Source organism: Protopterus annectens, chromosome 1.part0 (genome assembly GCF_019279795.1).
Source record: "Protopterus annectens isolate FY-2018-M chromosome 1.part0, PAN1.0, whole genome shotgun sequence".
Classification (NCBI taxonomy): Eukaryota; Metazoa; Chordata; order Ceratodontiformes; family Protopteridae; genus Protopterus; species Protopterus annectens.
The window spans coordinates 677,954,327-677,975,260 of NC_056725.1; the positions used below are offsets into that span (position 1 = coordinate 677,954,327).

Consider the following 20,934-nt stretch of genomic DNA (forward strand, 5'->3'; position numbering starts at 1 on the left):
TGAGAAAGTGTTGGAATGATGTGTTTTCTAGTGATAGGTTTGTATATAATGATGTGATGATTGTTAGGTATGTGAGGGTTAGGAAGAGAAATCCTAGGATTAATGGAATTTTATGAGGGAGTAGTGGTTGAGTCTTAGTGGTTTTGGGGTTCAGGTATGGATGTGAGTGTAAATGCATGGCAAGTAGATACTATGTACCTTTTTAAGGCAGAAATTTGATAGGGGGTGTGTATGAGAGGTATTTGATTGGAGGAGGGTGTGGTCAGGTGATTTGGGGTTAGAATAAATGAAGAGGTAGTGGGGCATGTGGAAAATGGAGGCAGGGTAGGGGAGAGGAGTGAGCTGAGTGTAGTGAGGTGAATGGAGCAGGGCTACACCAGTCCTCGAGACAGCAGAACCTATCTATAGGGCTGGTCAGGACAGAACAGTAAAAGGAAGATACTGTTGTAATTAAGCAAGAGTGGGAGGGAGTTGTGTAGGTTCAAGGTGAGGGAGGGGGTATACACAAAGTAATACAAGGTTGTGAGAGAGAAAAACTGGACTAGGCCAGCAACTAAAAAGAAAACAGGAAAACCAAACTAAGTCAAGTTCAGGTCAGTGTAGCGCAGTATCTTCCTAATAACTACAAATCTTATGTTACTAGTCAAGTACAGTGTGGTTCTACAGGGAAAAACAATTGAAGTATGGACTGCAGGTACACAGGTAAACATTTTCCAAGAGAAAGTAATTTTACATAACTGACCTAGAAGTACAATTGGAAGAGAAAATGGGGGGGACCAGTAGTGTGGACGTGTACAGTGAAAGGGGAAAGAGTCTTCAGTTTAGAGGACAGAGTAAATACAACTCTAACATACACTAGTGTAGCTGAAAGCACTTTAGTGTTCCACCGATGCAGGGTCTCACAGTGCAGGGCAACAAGACATCCTTGGGTTGACTGGAGGTTGGCCAAGATGCAGGATAAAACTTTTGCTGAGGGGAACTAGTGTAGCTGAAAGCACTTTAATGTTCCACCAATGCAGGGTCTCACAATACAGAGCAACGAGACAGCCTTGGGTTGACTGGAGGTTGGCCAAGACGCAGGATGAAACTTTTGCTGAGGGGAATGTGAGAACACTACTGGGGATTCCTATGAAGCAAGGCAGAAAAGCTAAGTCAAAAGAGAAGTCAATGAATGATATCACATATTCAGACCCAGAGAACATACCCAATCTACTTGCTGACAAAGTGAATTCTAACTTCATCTCCTTCTACCTCCAATGTTCTCATATCAAATACCCACATCTAGACTACTGCCATTAAATACACTAAGAACTAGATCACATGGCACTATCTATGGCCAAGAACACAATGTCTGTGGGGCTGGATAAGGTACTAGGCTTCCTACTACACTACCCCAAAACTGACCAAAAGCCCAGAAACCCCCAAAAGCAAACTCTTAAAACAAAGAAAAAGAAAAAAGGCTAAAGGGGGAAAATAATGGGAATCCATAAATAAGGGACATATTTAAATATTGCTCTTATTGCTTGCTCTTAAAACCTTTAAGAATATAAGTTAGCATGCAGCATGCATTTGATATGAAGTCTGAAAATAAAAAACTAAAATATCGTCATTTTTTGCTAATATTATGAAGTCATTTCAGGAAGCTAGAAAAAGAAACAGGTCAAAATTAGAACATTCCAATCAAAAAAAAAATCTGGACATTTCTCAAAAATCTGTATAGTAGATTTATGAAGTGAGGCTAGATGGCTAGTGTAACTGTTCCACACCACTCAGCAAGCATTGGCTGAGATTTGAGTGTATTTCATAGATATACCTGTGTCATATACTGTTTCACACCATGAAACAATTTCACAATCACTGGAATGACAATCAAAAATAAAATCAAAAAAAAATCCCATAAAACATAAAAAACGGCTCAAAGCCTATTCTCTCTTCTCTGTATCATACAGACTATGGAGAGGCAGGCTATGCTTTGTGTATACAGCCTCAACAGACCCTTTTCTGTGAAACCTATGACATTCACAAATCCAATAGTGTCATAACCATATGCTCAAGGGGCCTAAATCAATTTTGCAAATTTAGTAAAATATGCTGGAGGGATAGCTATGTATCACAGAGAATAAAACTCCTTTGGAACCATCTTCCACTCTTCATGAAGCAGAGTACTTCCCTTACTGTATTCAAACATGATTTGGATGAATGGATGCTGTGTAACTGCAAATTCATTCCCAGTTTAGCATCACTGGCCATCATGGATAAGGGAATCATGTAATTACCCCCAAAATATACTTGTTTGATGCACCTTCGGATAGTCATTTTGCAAAATATAAGGGATAACTATTGCTAGTGGAATGCAAGGCTCGTCTTTTTCACTCGTTCCCTTCAATGGAGCTCAGGAAGTCTACACTGTAACTTTCAATGGGCAAAGCCTAGTCTTTTTGATAGAATCAAATTATGTCCTTATATTATTGACAAATGCTCATATCAGTGGAACCACAGGGGTTACTAAAAAGTATAAATGGCAAACTCTACAGCACAAACTATTTTTACAGTGGTAGTATTCTTTAGGTTCTAGGTCTAAAACTGAATTTTACAAGTCACAGTAAACACAGTAACTATTAAGTTTGTAATATTTTATAAACAACTTAAAATATTTCAGCAACCACTCAAGTTACATACATACTACCAGAAGTTTTTTTTACAGCCAAGTGAGAAATTTCATACTAACCTATGAGTTCTGTCTGCTACTTGGTTGTCGAGATATTTAGAAAAACATGAAATGTATCAAATATAAAAATATTAGAAGAACAATTAATATATTTTCACCTGCAAAAGACAGAGGTTAAATATCATACTGCTGAGTTTGCCATTGTGTAAGTTTTAAGATGAAGTCTTTTGACATTTTGTATGTAGCACAATTTTGGAATTATTGATGCAAATGTGATCAAGCAATATTTGATGCTTACAGGTGTTAGTAGGGTGGAACTGCAGAAGCACCTTGAGGCGTCACTCAGCTGTAATGAGTTAAGATCCTCAGAGATCAGTATCCTTGTAGGACCAATAAACCTATGAGAAGGAAGGCAAGAGCAGACTTGTTCAGGTTCATGAATCAAACAAAGAGGAAGGTGTCATGTTAGGAGAGAGATACGGAAGAATGGAGAAAGCAGTAGATTGACACTATGCTGCTTAATGGAGAATAAGGCACATGGAGTCAATCAGAATCCTCAGGAATCTGGTCATTGTGATGGCAGATCCCCTGGCAGCGATTTGCAACAGACAGGAAAAGGAAAAAAATCTATGTTAACCTAGCAGCAGTGGCAGGAAAGTCATAGTAAGAATCCTGAGGGAAAAGATGTCTGCTTTTCCAGAGGACAACAGTCACCAGGACATTAAAGAAAGATGAAAGTGCCACCCAAACTTGATCCAGTTTCATGAAAGGATTACAAGTGAACTTGGCAGGGAGGTACTGTCTACCTGCACTTCACTAAGGCCTGTGACTTGCAGCCCAGGTAGCCACTAGGATAACTGGAAAGTGTTGGGAGTAAAATTGAGACAAAGGATCTAGACTGCAGCTTGGGGGATTTATAGGGGTTGGTAGTGGCTCCAGTACTTGTCAATGTGTTCATTTTAACATATGTTAGGGAATAAAAAAACAGGATAAACATCTCTGCTACTGACTACTGACACAGAATTAGCTATAAGAATGAACATTGGGGGAGAGTCTAAGGAAGGATTTGGAAAGGCTAATAAAGGTGATAGAAAGCTGGTATTTGAGGTTCACTAAAATGTACTGCACCAGGGCTACAGCAATGCTAGCAAGGACTGGGAGGAGGGGGGCTAATGGAAACAGAGCAAAAGAGAGGTCTGTGGTGTCGGTCATAACTGGAATGGACTACCACTAACTGAATGAGAAGAATGTGCCAACAGCAGATAGAATGATGGGGTGTATCATCAGTGATAGACACCAGAAGAAGAGATGTGATGGTCCCCCTGTTCTAAGCCATGGTCTGATTACAGCTTAAGTGCTGTGTGCATTTCTGGAGGCCATACAAAGACAGAGACAACATGCTGCTGGAAGGAATCCAGAGGAAAGCCACCATAAGTGTATAAGGGTGATCTGGATGAGCATGAAAGGATATAACCAGACAATAGAAAGAGTTAGAAGTCCTTTCAGTAGCAATCAGGAGAGTCAGGGGCATGAAACAATGCAAGTGCAGACAATCATGTAAGGAAGAGTTCATAGTGTGCTGGAAGGATAGAGGTTGGAGATGGGGAATAGGAAGCAGGCTGAAGGGACCAAGCCCAGCTGGTAATAACATAATTCTTGGACCCATGGAATGGACAACAAGCAGAATAAGTGATGGAAAGGGAATCAATAAAAGAGAGCATGACATGGGTGGAGAAGGGATTACGTGAAGACAGGGATACAGAAGGGGAGTAGAATGCTCAGTGCACTGAGGAGGCCAGCTAGGCTTATCTTCTCGTTCTGCCTTCAAACAAATGTAAAATAATATGATGTCATGTCAGTGGAAGTTTGACAAGCTCTGCAGCTGTAGAGAATGTTTTCTAAGGACAAATATAGTAGTGACCTGGTATCCAATGAAAACATCTGATACATGGTATGGACGGCTGACCTGAGACAACAGCTAGGGGACTGGGAGGAGGCTGCAATGGAGACTGGGAGAAGTGAGTCAGTTAGGTTTGAGTGCTGGGATATTGGAATGCTGGTATGAAAGAAGACATGCTGTGATAAGAGAGAGAAATATAATGCAGTATCAAAGAGTTAAGGTGGTCTGAGGGCCAAACAGACTCAAAAGTTACATGGCTACAAAGGCCTTTAGAACTGTACAGCTATATGTGAGTGATTTGCTTTCTGTCTAAGAAAGCTTCTTCACTGAGGTGGTCATAGAGAACTCTGTAAAAGGGTTAGGGAGAATGATGCAGCGTAAATTATTTTTTTTTGTAACATCTAAAAGTACACATGTGATGATCACAGGATAAAGGCTTCTTTTTAAACAAGGCCATTTAGTTGCAGAGACCAGATGGCTTAGTGGTTAAGGTCTTCGCCTCCCATGCACTAGGTACAAGGTTTGATCCTGACCACCGGCCAATGCCTGTTTGGAGTGTGCATTTTCTCCCTGTGTCTCCGTGGGGTTTCTACCATGTCCGAAAAACATGCTGAGTGTTCCATCTCAAACTCATCAATGAATGGAGCTGTGGGCAGCAGCACAGACTCCACATAGGGGGAAGAGTTGTACAGATCAACTGCTTTGGGCATCTAATGTGGTACACAGTATCCTCAAGATAGGAGAACATGGATCACAGACTGCTCGCTGTGGCAGGGCTAGCCACTCAATGGTGTAAAATATTGCTCTAGGTGATTCAGTCATGTTGACTAATATCGCCAAAAATGGGCATGGATAGTTACCAGTGATAAGTGGGTTGAGGACCCAGCCTACTCTGATCCACACATGGGACCCATGCTAATGGTGGGAGGGGTATTTGTGCCCTTATTGGCCAGTGTGTGCCCGCCATAAAGCCCAGCAGCCGTGGGTCAATAAGCCAGTGTCTAGTTGCTCAGCCTGGGTTACCTGAGATAGCTTTGTTGAGCAAAAGCTGGATGTAAAACCAACCAACCTGCCAAACATAAACTGAGAATTGCTACACTTAATGTAGGTTCACTGACAGGATTCAGCTTGGAAGTAGATGACATAATGATACTGAGGAGGCTGGACATCCTATGTACCCAAGAGACAAAATGGAAGGGCAGTGCAGCAAAGCCACTTGGCTTGGGATCCAGAGTCTACTACTCAGGTGGACGGCAGGTTAGAAATGGTGTAGGAATTATGGTGAGAGAGAGGCTTCAGAAGGCAGTAAGGGATATCATCAGAATTAATGACAGACTCATGGCAGTCAGACTCAGTGATAGGGCAGTATTCATAATCTCAGCCTATGCCCCACAGCAGGGTTGCGATAGTGAGGAAAAGAGTGCATTCAGACATCAGTTGCAGGACCTACTAGACTGCATTCAGACAGCAGTTGCAGAACCTACTAGATAAAGCAGGACAATATGAATTGGTGTTGATAATGGGTGACTTGAATGCACATATCGGGACAGACAGAACAGGATATGAGGACTGCCAGGGTCCATATGGGTGGGACAACTGGAATAAAGAAGGAGAAGCCATTGTAGACTTCTGTCTGGCAAATGGCTTGACAGCCAACACATGGTTCAGAAAGACAGACAGTCACAAGATCACATACAAAAGTAGTCAACATGCAACAAAGGAAGACTTCCTCCTAGTAAGGAAAAGGCACTAGGGCAAAATCCATGATTGCAAAGTCATCCCCAGTGACACAGTCAGCCCATAGCATAAACCACTAACTGTCACGATCAGCTGCAAGCAGTGGTCAGAGAAGGCTCTGAGGTCAACAGAGACCAGGCTGAAGACCTGGAAGTTAACTGGGGAGAAAGCTCAAGGAATTACTCAGGGCTCTAGCACCCCAAGAAGAAGTGGAAATAGGTGGAGTTGAAGAAGAATGGCAGCACCTAAAAACAGCATGTGTTAGGTCTACAGAAAAGATATGTGGCCAACTCAGGTATGGAAATAAGGTTCATAAGGAAAGCTGGTGGTGGACTGCAGAAGTCCAGGAAGTCATCAAAAGAAAAAAGGAGTGCAGGAAAAAGTGGGAGACAGAAAAGACTGACCAGGCTAGGAAGAATTACTAGTTGGCTAACAAAGAAGCTAAGAAAGAAGTTGCAATAGCAAAAAATAGGGCATCGGAGGCACTGTACCAATTTCTGAAAAGTGACTCAGTGAGGGGCACAAAGAAACTATATCAGGTTGCAAGGCAAAGACAGAAAGATAAAGAAGATAGTCAGACACCCTTCATAAGGGATGCCAGCAACAACCTGCTCACCAACCCGGAGGGCATCAAAGGCAGATGGAAGGAGTATTTCCAGCAGCTTCTGAATGAAGAAAACCCCACAGAAGCTGTACTTCCCCAGAAATAGCCTACAATGAAAGAAGAAGAGGAGTCCACCCTAGAAGAAGTAAGAACAGCACTAAGGAAGATGAAGTCAGGGAAAGCAGCAGGCTCAGATGAGGTCACAGTAGATATGATAAAGATGCTGAGTGAGATGGGGAGAAATGGCTCCAGAGGGTACTAATAGCAGTGTGGAGAGAAAGGTGTATCCCAGATGACTGGAGAATAAGCACTCATGCCAGTGTACAAGAACAAAGGGGACATCCACAACTATGGCCAGTACAAAGGCATCAAACTCCTATCACATTGCATGAAAGTTCTGGACAGGGTGATTGATAAATGGATATGCAGAGTAGAAGAATGTAAGATGGGAGATGAGCAGTTTGGATTCAGATCAAGATGCAGCACAACTAACCCGATATTTGCATTGAGACAGATACTTGAGAAGAAACTACAGATGAGGAGAGAATTCAACTGGGCATTCCTAGACTTGGAGAAAGCATATGACAAGGTCCCAATAAAGCTGACCTGGGCAGTACTGCGGTGGTTTGAAGTCCCAGAAACATTGGTACAATTAGTGCAGGCAATGTACAAGGACCCAATGACTCAAGTACGAACAGTGTTCGGCCTCACAGAGGGGTTCCCAGTGGGAGTGGCTGTACATCAGGGTTCAGCTCTGAGCCCACTGCTGTTCATACTGGTGATGGACTACATTAGCAAACAGGTTGGAGGGGACGGATCAACAAAGCTGCTGTAGGCAGATGATGTGGCAGTACAGGCAGACTCTGAGCTAGAACTTCAGCAAAGGATAGGAGAATGGAATGCAAATCTGAAGGCACATGGGATGAAACTAAGCACAGATAAGAAGGTGGTAATGGCAGCAAATTGGGGAAATCAGAAGAAGCTGAGAATAGAGATAGAAGGGAAGATGGTGGAACAAGTGGATAGCTTCAGGTATCTGGGAGGAGTAGTTGAGGAGAAGGGGCAGTCTGAATGAAGAGGTCAAAACTAGAATCAGAGGGGCTGCAGTCAACTGGCAAAGAGTATCAGGTGTAGTCTATGACAGAAGAATGCCAAAGAAGCTGAAAAGTAAGGTGTACAAGCCAGTGGTGTGACCAGTACTACAGAAACCTGGGCAGTAAAGACACAACAGTTGAAGAAGCTAGAGGTGATGGAAATGAAGTGCCTGAGAAAGGTGATAGGATGCACACTGTGGGACAGACGAAGAAATTAGGACATAAGAGCAGAAGCCAAAGTAGCTTCAATTGCAGAAAAGATCAAAGGGAACAGATTATGGTGGTTTGGGCACATATGTAGAAAAGCAGAAGACATTCTGGTGAAGAATATCTGGGACAGACAGGAAGAAGGTAAGAGGAAGCGAGGACATCCCAGCAAACAGGTGGTTGGATTGTGTGAAAGAAGATCTGCGGCAGTCAGGCATGAATGTTGAAGAAGGCAGGAGTGTGGCACTGAATCGAGAGAGCTGGCGACAGTTAACATGATACTCTGACGCCATGTAGAAAAATGGGAAAAGGGGGCTGATGATGATGATGATTTAGTTGCACTGAATATGTGAAACAGGCTAAGATCAGCAATATTTATAGCTTAATCCAAAATCTGAATCCAAAATCTGGTGTTCATATAATTTGTTTAAATAGTTACAGGGTACATAGTTCTGCATGTGGGGTGTGGGCACCTTTGTCCTCTACGCAGAATTATTTTGTGATGTCCCATTTCAGCTCTTCTGAATTTAATTGGCTTCAATTAAGTCGGATTCAAATTAATGAACCAAAGCAGGGGAAACAGAGTAACTCACAGCAGTTCTGGACTGAAGTAATCCACAGTACCACAGGTATGCATTTCACAGAGCAATGAGTGGACATTCCTGTCTAAAGGCAATGTATAATTCCAGGTAATTTAAATAAATATTGTCCTTATCGTGTTCAGAATTTGGCCTTCTAGCCAGCTATGCAGCATGGAGGGATGGAGCCCTAACTATGGCCCAGATGACCTGAGTTTGACTTGTGGATCAAGTGCTGGAGGGGGCAGGGGGGTTAGAAAGGTGAGTCTTTTTTCTGCCAGTTTACTCATTGTGTAAGGGGGGAAGGAAGGAGGGGTTTATGCCCATGATGTGTCATGTCCCCTGTGATTGGTATAGTGCCATATTCATGCAGCAGATTGCCTTTACTGTGTTGTCATTTAAGGGGGGGGCAGAGCTAAATAATACGTGCATTGATAGTTGTGATGTCAGTAGATCTATCTATATAGGGCATTCAAAATATAATCTGGCACTCCCAGTGTGCAGGACAGCATATGTGATACTGCTGTTTGCTCCACACCAATTCACTTCCCCTTCCCAGTCCACCACTGGTGCAGTTAAATTCCCAGGTCAGTTGTACTGGGGACACCAAAAGAAAATGAAGGAAAGAGAGAAGGCTCAAGTAGATGATGGTTAGCTGGACAGCATGAAAAAAAGAGACAAAAAGAAAAATGGCCTTATGTCATCATGCAAATGTCATATTTGGTGAGTTGTAACTGACAGCAGAAAAATAAATGCTGTCATTTCTTCTTTGACTGTACGTAGGGTCCTCTACTGAATGCCTTTGGGAACAATCTGTAAAGGTATGCTGCCCATCAGAAACATACTGATTTCATCAGCTCCACACCACACAAGTACTGAATGTATCAGCATGGTAAAAAATAAGGGAATTTTCTGCAGGTTGTACTGTTAGCTGCCGCCACTTGATACAGAATGAGAGCTGCACTGATAACTTTCATGTCTTTTTGTTTCTATAGGCTGGCACATTATGAAAGTGGAGGAGTCTGCACGCATGCACGATCACTCTGGAGACTGGAGCCTTTACGTATCAGGTAATCATATGTAGCATCACAGCAAATGGGAGGATACACTAGCTCATATACAATTTTAATTAGTGACTTGTACTGGAGGTTCAGCTTTCAGGTAAGATGGGAATATCAAGGGCCTGATTTCACTACACTACGATAAACCGCAGACATACTGTTCCAGAGGTATAGTTAATTTATATTCAGTCTTCAATACACACAGAAATCATGCAGTTTCATCAAGCACACATGATGTGACTTCATCTGTCCAATGACAATAAAGTAACTTCTTTCGCAAGAAAATGGCTGTATCCTAACTCTTAAAATCCTGAGGAAGAGCCACGAAGAGGAGTAGGAAGGTGTGGCATTTTTCCAATTTGCTCACATACATACCCCCCTACACACACACACACACACACACACACACACACACACACACACACACAAGCAGAAAATACAGAGGGTTAGAAGTGATAACCAAGAAATACAGCAATAATGACATTAGTAGAATCTGAAACTTTGATATTATCTGTGTTGATACACTTAAACTGAATGCCAGGGCACCTTGACCCGTTTGTGAGACACATAGGTGTATTATATAGCCATTAAAAACAGTATGACCTAAGTCTGTGCCTACTGTATTAATGATCAATTCATCACTCATTTACTGGGTGGTGATATCTCATTATCCTTGGTAACTACCTTTATCTCAAATGAAAGCACCACTGCATTTTGCTGCATCCAATAAACTGCTATTCTAGGCCTTCAGAAGCAGTTCACATTTACTGAGGGCAGCTTTGTTTGATTTGCAAGGATCAGCTACGAATGTGAGCAGTCTAAATATATAAAGATGTAATTCTTCCATGTCCCCCATCACTTCCCCAGGCTTTCTTCCTCCAGTAGGCAATACATTTCACCATAATAATTCCCACACTCCTGTGCTGACACAGGTTAATATGAACAAAAACTGTAATGATATTTCACCATAATAATTCCCACACTCTTGTGCTGACACAGGTTAATATGAACAAAAACTGTAATGATATAATACCCCTCATGACTCACTCTCTCACTGAATGTTTGACAGTTTGGTCACCTTAGGCTGGCAGTTCAATCTTCTATAGATCACTTGATGTCATTGCCACTTCCTGTGGACTTGCAAGGCCTACCATTACAAGTATTGCATTATGATTTTTTTTATTTAATTAATGGCTTTTCATGGGTGACTGGGAAGTCACATCTGGTTAACTGAGTTGATTAGCTGCTCAATGTCATACAGTTCACACTTTAAGGAAACAGATGCAGGACTAGAGGATGAAGGTCTTCAGTATCTCATAGGTTCATAGATTAGTACTAAGCTAACTGCCCTTTTGGGCCATTTGAAGCCTAGCCAGTTACCCCATGTGAGAATCAAACCCTGCACCTTGTGTCTTTAAGGTAAGCGCCTTGACCATTATGTCATCCTCCCACCCCTCCTCACACTTTAAGGAAACAGATGCAGGACTAGAGGATAAAGGTCTTCAGTATCTCATGGCTTTAATATTTTGTTAGATAACTAGTACAATTCTACTCTCTGTTCAGTGTCCTTTTTCATCAAACTTGTTTCCCTCTCCTCATCTAGTTGCTGAAAAATTAGTACAGTGAACTAGCACGAATTCTAATTATTGAAAACACAAAATATACTAAGCTACAAGTATCTGTTAGTGCAGACCTGAGTGTGCAGAGTAAACTTTCTAAAACTAAAGGTGCTATCTAAACCTCTTGAGACTACATTGTAAACTGCCTGGTAAGATCCTGTATTTTGTGTTTGGTTAAAATAAAGTTTGTGATCTGACAAGGCACTATTGCTGTTATTACATTCAGTTTCTGAAGAAGTGTGTATACGAAAAAGCATTTGTATCAGTAGCCGCATTCATTCTGTGCCTCTTTGTGATTCTGTGCAACTTGTGAATAAACTACCTGGTTTTATGTTCATCCACTCCAGCTCTTATTTGGGTACTCGTTTGGTTTTGTTATTTGTCCTTTTGGAGCCATTTTTCTTTGGGTTATTACATTCTAGGTAATGTCAACATTAATGTATTAGGGAAAAATTTAGCAAGTCAAAAAATGGTGAGCATGAATCATTATATTTCAGAACTCATGCATGCAACATCATCTAGGCTGATGCTCTTAGCTGAATACCAGGTCACCTTTTCAGTTTTTCTTCACATTAAACCATAAATTTAATCAAAAGGTGTTTTGGTCAACATCTGATTAGTCTACAAAATTAGGAGAATTATGTAGATGGTCGATAAGTGTGCAAGACTGAGGAATATTACATAGTCTTGGAGTTAGTATATATGATTAGCAGGGGTGGAGGGCACAGACAAGCTTGCTCTCATGCAAAAAACATTTTTTTTTGTGTTTTTTAAATTTTAAATTTGCATGAGCTAAAGTTTTTGCTTGATGTATGTGTAGTAGAGTGTTATGTTTGCATTTTCAATGTTTTGTGGTCAACATTTTGAATGTCGATGCTTGAGTCTTTCAATTATATATAGTAAATCTATTTATATATATATATATATATATATATATATAAATACACACACACTTCTATATATATTCACATTTGTTGCCTTGATGTCCTGTGGTAGACTGATTGTCTCCATGCCTACAGCTGTTTTCCAGGATCATAAATAAATATATATATATATATATATATATATATATATATATATATATATATATGTATATGTTTCACCGGTCCAAGCCTGTGTAGTACATTGTTCTTATCTACTCAAAAAATATGAACTATGTCACATTTCTGGTTGGATGAGCTTAACTTCTGACTTTAACATACATAAACCACACACACACACACACACACACACACACACACACACACACACACACACACACACACGTGCACAGGGTTAGAATTGGTAACCGAGAGGCAGCGCAGTAATGACATTACTACAATCTGCAACTTGCCTGATTAAGACATACCTGCTGTTCGACGTTCACAGCCTAGTTACAAATGAGATATGCCCCTATTTTTGGACACGTCCAAATTTTCAGGATTTGTTTTCTCCTTCACACAATTTTGTGAATACCCTTCATCACATGTGATTTTCTGAGATGTCTAGTACACAGAAAACCACATTACATGACCAAAATATTAATTTAAGAAAGAGGACATACATCTTACATCTCCCTTTTTCAAAAGCAAAAATAAATGACCTTGTGTAGTAAAAGTTTGCAATACAGTTCAAGAATGTCTACAGATTTTTTACTGCCGTTTTTATAGTGTTTTAACATTTTTCTCTCATTTTTGTCGCTCTCTGTTTTTTAAACGTGTTTCTTAGTAGCAACTCACATTCCTACTGGAAATGAGAAGAGTCATGTACTATTTGATATTCAAAGTTTATGCTAATTAGATGTTCAGATTTTTAGGTGGATGTACCTACTCTTAAAGGGCATCTGTTCCTATTTTCATTGTCTGCAGGCTGGGAGATATGTTCTGTTCCTGTTATAAGTGAGGTACAAGAACTCCACTTGGGTGTGTTCATGTCCAGTTTCTTTACTGGAAATACAAGAGGAAGACTTAATGATGTTTTCAATTCAAACCTGCAAACTCCTCACTTGCACATGCTCCCAGTGCACGGCAGGTATCCCCCAACTCCCACACACCCATATGCAAAGATTACTCGGTCACTTCTCTGAATGACTGCTAAGTGCCTAGTCAGTATGTCTTAAATTCTTCTGATTTGCAATAGTTACCTTTATTTCTCTTCAATTAGAAAACACAGATATTTCCGAATCATTTCTTATGTGATATGTTTTAGGTCCAAATCTCTTTGAATAAAATGCATATATTAACAGGCCAAGTAATAAAAACTTCTTTTCTATTGGAAACTTATAACTGTGATTTGAATTGACATATGGTTTTCGCTAAAGTGCTTTGTGTGGCAATATGATCTGTCAGAGAATAATATTCAAACAGGTAGGGCTGTGTTATGCTTGGAAACCAACAAGATTCGACAGGCAGGAATGCTTTTTTTGTTTATGATGGTGCTACTTAAAAAATATAGATATACATTTATATTTTAATATATAGATAATATACATGGCTGAGAATTTTTGTTTTATTAAAAGCTGGAGCAGCAGCCATTTGAAATGGGGTCAGCCATTTCGTGTGCGACATGTAACAACTGGAAAGTACCTTTGTTTGGATGAAGAAAAGGGACTGATACTAGTGGATCCAGAGAGAGCGAACACCAAAGCTACTGCCTTCTGTTTCAGAGCTTCCAAGGTTTGTATTTTTTTTTTTACATATCATCCCACATGATGCCTGCATCTTAATTTTCTGATCTTTCTTTAATGTCTCTGTTAAGGTTTTTAATTAGGTTTGGTTGCAAATTAATTTATTTTTCTGATATTGCACTGGTTGCTGCCAGTGGTCTGTTAATGTATGTTTTTGTCAATATAAAATAAAAAAAGTCACTTGTTGTTTTTCACAGATCAGAGGTGGAAAAATTATCTTAAGATTGGAAGTTGTAGTGGTGATGAAGTGATAACTTGTGCTGAACCTTGATATTTTTTGCCTATATATGACAAACTACACTAGTCAAGAGTTATATGTATTAATGTACCACTTTAAACAGCTGTAGATGATTATACAGGTTACATGAATGATGTAACTCTTTGCTCTGGGAATTATCTACATAACTTGAGGCAGCATAACAGGAAACATAGCTTATCACTTTATACTGAATCTGTACGGACTTGCTGTCATCCTTATGAGAGTGGCACTGTTGTAAGAATAGAGTCTCAGGCAAATGGACATTTGTGGGATAGCTGTAAGAATAAGGGATAAAATAAAGAAAAAAAAGTCCTGACTGCAATTATACTCGTGTAACATTTTTTGAAGAAAAGAGAAACAACAACTATGTGAGGTACTCATCATAAATGATATATATATATATATATATATAAAACAGAGTTACTGCAATGAACAGTTATTTTTCTAACATTTTTACAAACATTTACACTATCATATATAATTACAAGGTTATGCCCTCAAAAATCATATATTTTATAAACTTCCTCTAAAAGTTATACAAAACTCACTTTTATTACAAATAATAGTAGGTTTTATGGTTTAGAATCAGTAACTTGTATTTTTAATTACTGTTTTGCAGTTACAATCAAACAATTATTTAATTAGCATACTCAATGTGGTGATTTTTAAGTATTTAAGGCTGGTGTAAAGATAGGTTATTTGTACTCTGATGAAACCCGCATTGGTTGAGCGGGTGAAAGCTAAATGCTCAGTATTCACACACACATTTATAAGTTGAAAGTATTTTAAACTGTATTTTTATTATTTTTAATGGAAATTGTGTAAGCAATAAAGCTTCTGGACGCCCAGGACATCGCTTTTTGTTTTACAATCAAGAATAACATTGTTTTAGGATACCAAGAGTGGTGTGAGCTCTGGATGATTCAAACAGATATGAAAGTAATATATAACTTATAAAACATAACCTACAAAAATCTAAGGAGCCCATGGCTTGGATTACAATGTTGCCATTGAACACTGTAGGTCATCAGAAACAAAAGAACTTGCCTGCATAGTGGGAAAAGAAAGAAGAGCAAGAAGGCACATGCACCAATGGTTTATTAGAACAACAGGAGATTTCCAATGGTTTATATAAGGAAATTAAGAGTCTATTGTTCAGAATGGGATATGTGAAGACCTAAGTGAGTAGGAACAAACTATATGTGATAGCACGCGCTAACATTGTAGGCACTGAATGAACAGTTATTTTCATATCACATAAAGAAAAAAGAAAAAAAAACGGACCACCAAAGTAGATCGCTTCACTTTAATGTTGTACAAGTAAACCAAATAACTAAGCTTTCGCCAGGAACAAAGTCTGGCTTCTTCAGAGTCATCTGGTTCAACAAAACACACAGTTTTTAAATAACAATTCATATTGCCAACACCAATCAACTGTAGTCAATTTCATGACATTGTCCTGGTGTCGTACCCTTATAAAGAAACACCAATACCAACAATTAATGAAATAATACAGCTTCTTGTCATGTCACATTAACACAGTAAAATTATATATAAAAGACAGTAAAATAACATGGAGAATAGAGGGCAGGAAAAAAAGAATTATAGAATGTAATTCATTGTGATGATGTTCTTCGTGTTTCACTGTTGCAGTCATTACATTTGGGTTATCTGCTTGCAGTAGCCCTCAGTCGGCCTGATTAACAAAGTCTTGGGTCCTGCGTCGGTTGCTGTCCCTTCTTCCATGATGTCAGGTCGTCAAGGGTATAAAACATGCAGCCGACGCCATTACATCAGTTTTTCTTGCCCCAGATGTCAGGTGCCCCCCAATGAGAAGCAATCAAATCTATAAATACAAGGATATACCTCCAACAAAAATGCAAATACACCAAAAAGCTTTTAGAGCATAGTAAGTGAGAGTAGAGGTATAGCCAAAAGAAGAAAGGGGGCTGGAGGGAGGGTAACCAGGACTGCAACAGTGAATACACTCGAACATCTACATTTATGGTAAGTGTACACAACTGTACTATGTTCTTCGTGTTTCACTGTTGCAGTCATTACATTTGGGTAGATTCCCAAAGCTAAGGTTGGGAGGAGGAATTTAAATAGAATGAGGACCAGTTATAAGGCCCTGCAAGACTGCAGTGGCAAAACCAGCTCTGGATTTAGAGAAAATTGGCAAATGATAATGCTTGGTGAAAGTATGTACAGAACTCCAGGTAGCAGCTACTAGGATGTTCCTAGTAGGGATGCCCCTGAGAAAGGCTGTAGAGGTAGATGCAGCCCTGGTTGAATGGGGTCAGATGCCCTGTGGGATAAGTTTTCCATTGTGCTTATAGCAGTAATGAATGCAGTGGCCTATCCATTTTGAAATGGTTTGTTTTGAAATAGCTTTCCCCTCTGTCCCTGCAGCAAATGCCACCAGCAGTTGTTCAGATTTCAGATTGAGGTTTAGTCCTGTCCAAGTAGAATCTAAACTGTCTGTGCACATCTAAAGAGTGCAGCATTTGTTCCCCTTTGTTCTGTGGGTTAGGAAAGACGGTAGGCAAATGAATGGACTGATTAAGAGCCACACTGGATACCACCTTGGGCATGAAGGAGGGGTTGATTCTGAGGGACACTCTGTCTGCATGAAAGATGATGAAAGGTTCCACTGCCATAAGGGCCTGTAATTCAGATACCCTTCTTGCATAAGTGATTGCTAAAAGGAAAGCTGTTTTCCAGGAAATAAATTTTAAATCTGCAGTAGCAGCTGGCTCGAAAGGAGGAAGACTGAGTTTCTCCAAGACAAAGTTAAGATCCCAGGCTGGAGTTGGAGCTCTCCTGGGTGGCCTTAAATTTATGGCCCCTCTGAGGAGCTGCTTGAGCAGTGGGTGAGAGAAGAGGGGAGGCTCTGTGCTATAATGAGCTGAAATGGCTGAGGCATGAATTTTGATGGAGGAAAAAGACAAGCCCTTATGAAGCATCTCAGTCAAGTATTGTAGAATCTGAGGTAAATTGGGCACTGCTGCGTTCATTCCTTGAGAGTGGTTCCAGGCACAGAATCTTTTCCATTTTGCAGCATAAGATTTTCTAGTACTAGGCCTCCTTGCCTCTAAAATGATATCCATCACTGATTTACTGAGGGATGGTAAAGGAGAGATTAGGTAATTAGCCAGGCTGCTAGGTTCAGGGTTTGCAGCTGAGGGTGCAGAATCTGGTTCTCCTGCTGAGACAACAGGGAAGGAGTCTGAGGCAGGTGCCATGGAGTCAAGCGTGACACACTGCGCAAGAGTGGGTACCAGTGTTGGCGAGGCCAGTCTGGTGCAATTAAAATCATCCTTGGCCTGTCCTGTTTGATCTTTAGTAGTACCTTGGAGAGCAGAGGCAGAGGAGGAAAGGCATAAACTGATAGGTTTTTCCAACTGAAGGATAGAGCATCCACTTTCCAAGCTAGTTTGTGGGGAATCCTTGTGCAAAATTTGTCCAGTTGATGGTTCTGGGGGGAGGCAAACAGGTCTATATCTGGGCTCCCCCATTTGCTTGTCAACATGTTGAAAATCCTTGGTTCCAGTATCCACTCGTGTGGGTCCAAGAGGTTTCTGCTTAGTCCGCCTGCCAGTGTATTTTGTTTTCCTGGCAGGAATTGAGCTTGTAGATTCATGTGTTTCATAATGCCATGGCTAGTCTGCAGAGGGGGTAAGAATGTGTACCCTCCTGCTTGTTTATATACCACATGACAGTGGTGTTGTCCGTCTTTACCATTAGTTGTCCTGGAAGAATGTGGTCCTTGAAGGCTGTCAGAGCATTCTGTACAGCTAACATTTCCTTTTGATTTATGTCAGGTGCATTTGACTTGGGTTCCATTTGCCCTGAATGCACTTCCCTGCCAGGTGAGCCCTCCCCCATGCATAGTCTGATGCATCTGTTGTTAAGATTTGGGTGGAAGGAGGTAATATGAATGGTAGTAACCTGTTTTGGTGGCAGGCCCCTGCCCACCAAAGGAGCTCTAGGCATAGGCAAGGTATGAGAGGAATCCTTGCTTCTAGATCCAGTGAATGCTGACACCATAGGCTTTTGAGCTACCATTGTAGTTTCCTCATATGCAGCCTTGCATATGGAATTAGAAGAATGCAGGAGGCCATGAACCCCAAGGCTTGCAGTATTTGCCTTGCAGATAGCTGGGTTTTTGTGGCCATTTGTTTGAAGTAAGTTGTCAAATGAATCTGTTTCTCTGATGTGAGGAAAGTCATCTGGGAAGTTATTTTCAAGCTTGCTCCCAGGTGGGATTTCTTTTCATTTATGGTGAAATGTGTGTTGTGGTCATTTTTGTTTTTAATACATCTCAGATGTTCAGAGATTCTATCATGCAGCCTGCGAATTGTTATTTAAAAACTGTGCGTTTTGTTGAACCAGATGACTCTGAAGAAGCCAGGCTTTGTTCCTGGCGAAAGCGCTTAGTTATTTGGTTTACTTGTACAACATTAAAGTGAAGCGATCTACCTTGGTGGTCCATTTTTTTTAATTTTTTCTTTGCGTGTTATGTAAAGTCCCTTGTGGACTAGTGTGTGTTTTACTAGTTAATTATCAGCCCCATGGTTTACTGCTATTTCACTTGTTACCGTTCAGTATTTAGAGTGCTGTGATGGAAGGAGCTATAAAAAAATTGGCTAAAGCCGTGGAAAAACTTAAAATGTTATATGCTGGCAATGATGCTGGTTTAGCCGATACCAACACCAATACCCTCACCAGCACACAGGCTGAATTGTTTACTCTACATTCACCCGTTATGGACGGAATGGGGAATGCTGCTGGTGTTTTGAACAACGCTACCGGTTTGGGGCAGCAATCGACTGTTAGAGGAAGAACAAGGGTTAACCAAACCCCTGACAACGCAGTGGAACAAAGTGATTTCAAGGATTGTTTTTGTACACCAGAACTTGAATTCTCAGGCCTGCAAGAGGCGAGAAGGGAAACACCTACATTAAAGAACCAGATTGACAACTTTGAAAAGTTATGTACCAGATTTAGAGCTTTACAAGTCGACAATTTGTTTTTAACCAAATCGTTGGCTCTAAATCAAGTGCCGAAAGGGCTACGAATATGGAAGCAGCCGATGGGGGTGGATCCAGGAACATCAGCCTACCGAGAACTAATAGCACTCTATGATAAGACAGGTATGGAAGTAATGAACATTGTTATCTGTAATAACCAGGTTAAATTGACTAAGTTACAGGAAGAGATTTCTTTGGTAAACAACAGCATTAAGAATGATTTATTATTTGTTCAACTGAAAGATAACTATGTTAAAGCTTTAAACAATATAGAAGCTTTTGTTAAAAAGAATCAGAGTGTCATGCAAAAGAAGCTGCTTAGAGATACCGATGACTATAAGGATAATTGTGCCTACCCTCTAGGTACAAAGCAGAGACACTTTGGTGCTGTACACTCTGCCAATGACATTGTTTTGAATAATGGACACAGGGACAATGAGGGGAATAACAATTATGGTAGTATTAGTGATGATGGTGATTCTTTTTTGGATCAACCAACAGAACTGAGGAGATCCGAGAGACTTTTAAACAGGGGGAATATAAGAGGCAGGAATACACAGCAGAATGTTTATTACAACAGGAATGCTCGGGGAGGGGGATTGAATCGAAGAGGTTATTATTGAATGTATCACTGAATGAATTACTCAATGAATCACGTTACAAATTATTTTTGGTGGTGCTCAGAGATCTTTTACTACAAAGACTTATACTATAGTTAACCATGCTTTAGACTACCATCTTGACATCCCTGATGGGGGTGGCCACTTGAATGAGGTACCGGCCATTCAACTGGAAGAAATGGATTTTGATGTCAATAACGAACGTATGATTTGTAATGTGGTTACTAAGCATGGGTTTAACATCTACAATTACACTGAAATGAATATTTGTGATGTACATTTTATTTTGCCAAGTAAAGGTACAACCTATGTACCAAATTTTCATTTAGACATTGCCAACGTGCTTATTAAATTAAAACTATTTACAAGGCAGTTGAATTAAAATTTTTTTCATCTATGTGTCACAATAAGCAGTTAGTTAACAACAATTTGTCTTTGAAGAGAAGAAATACTTTCATCTCCCCACCACACCCTGAGGTATTGGCCCTTGAAAGATGTGTTGAGAGTGATTTTAGGAGGATTTTAAATCAAAATAGACAATGTTGTGACAACCTCACACATGATGAAAGAGTTCTTTTAAGGGATCTTGTCAACAATAGTGGTTGCAGGTTTATGAAACCTGAAAAAGGGGGGTGGAATGGTGGTCATGACTGCTATGGACTACAGCTTAAAGATGAATGATATATTAAATAATGATGAGACATACTATAGGGCATCCAAAAATGAGGTCAACAGGGCTTATTTGAAGATTGATATATATCTGCAGGATGCATTATTTCAAGGAATGATAGATGAGATGGAACTGAATTACCTGACAGTTAAACACCCGATATTACCCGTCATTTTTGGTATACCTAAAGTCCACAAAGATATTTACACCCCCCCACTT

General features: G+C 40.2%; 1 protein-coding gene across 1 annotated transcript in view; it reads left to right on the forward strand.

Moving 5' to 3' along the window:
- Positions 1-20,934, forward strand: part of LOC122794026 (ryanodine receptor 1-like) — a 2,146,276-nt gene that overhangs the window by 321,704 nt on the left and 1,803,638 nt on the right. Inside the window, 2 exon segments of the mRNA XM_044062140.1 lie at positions 9,784-9,858; positions 13,966-14,122. Coding sequence (XP_043918075.1) covers positions 9,784-9,858; positions 13,966-14,122 — 232 coding nt within the window.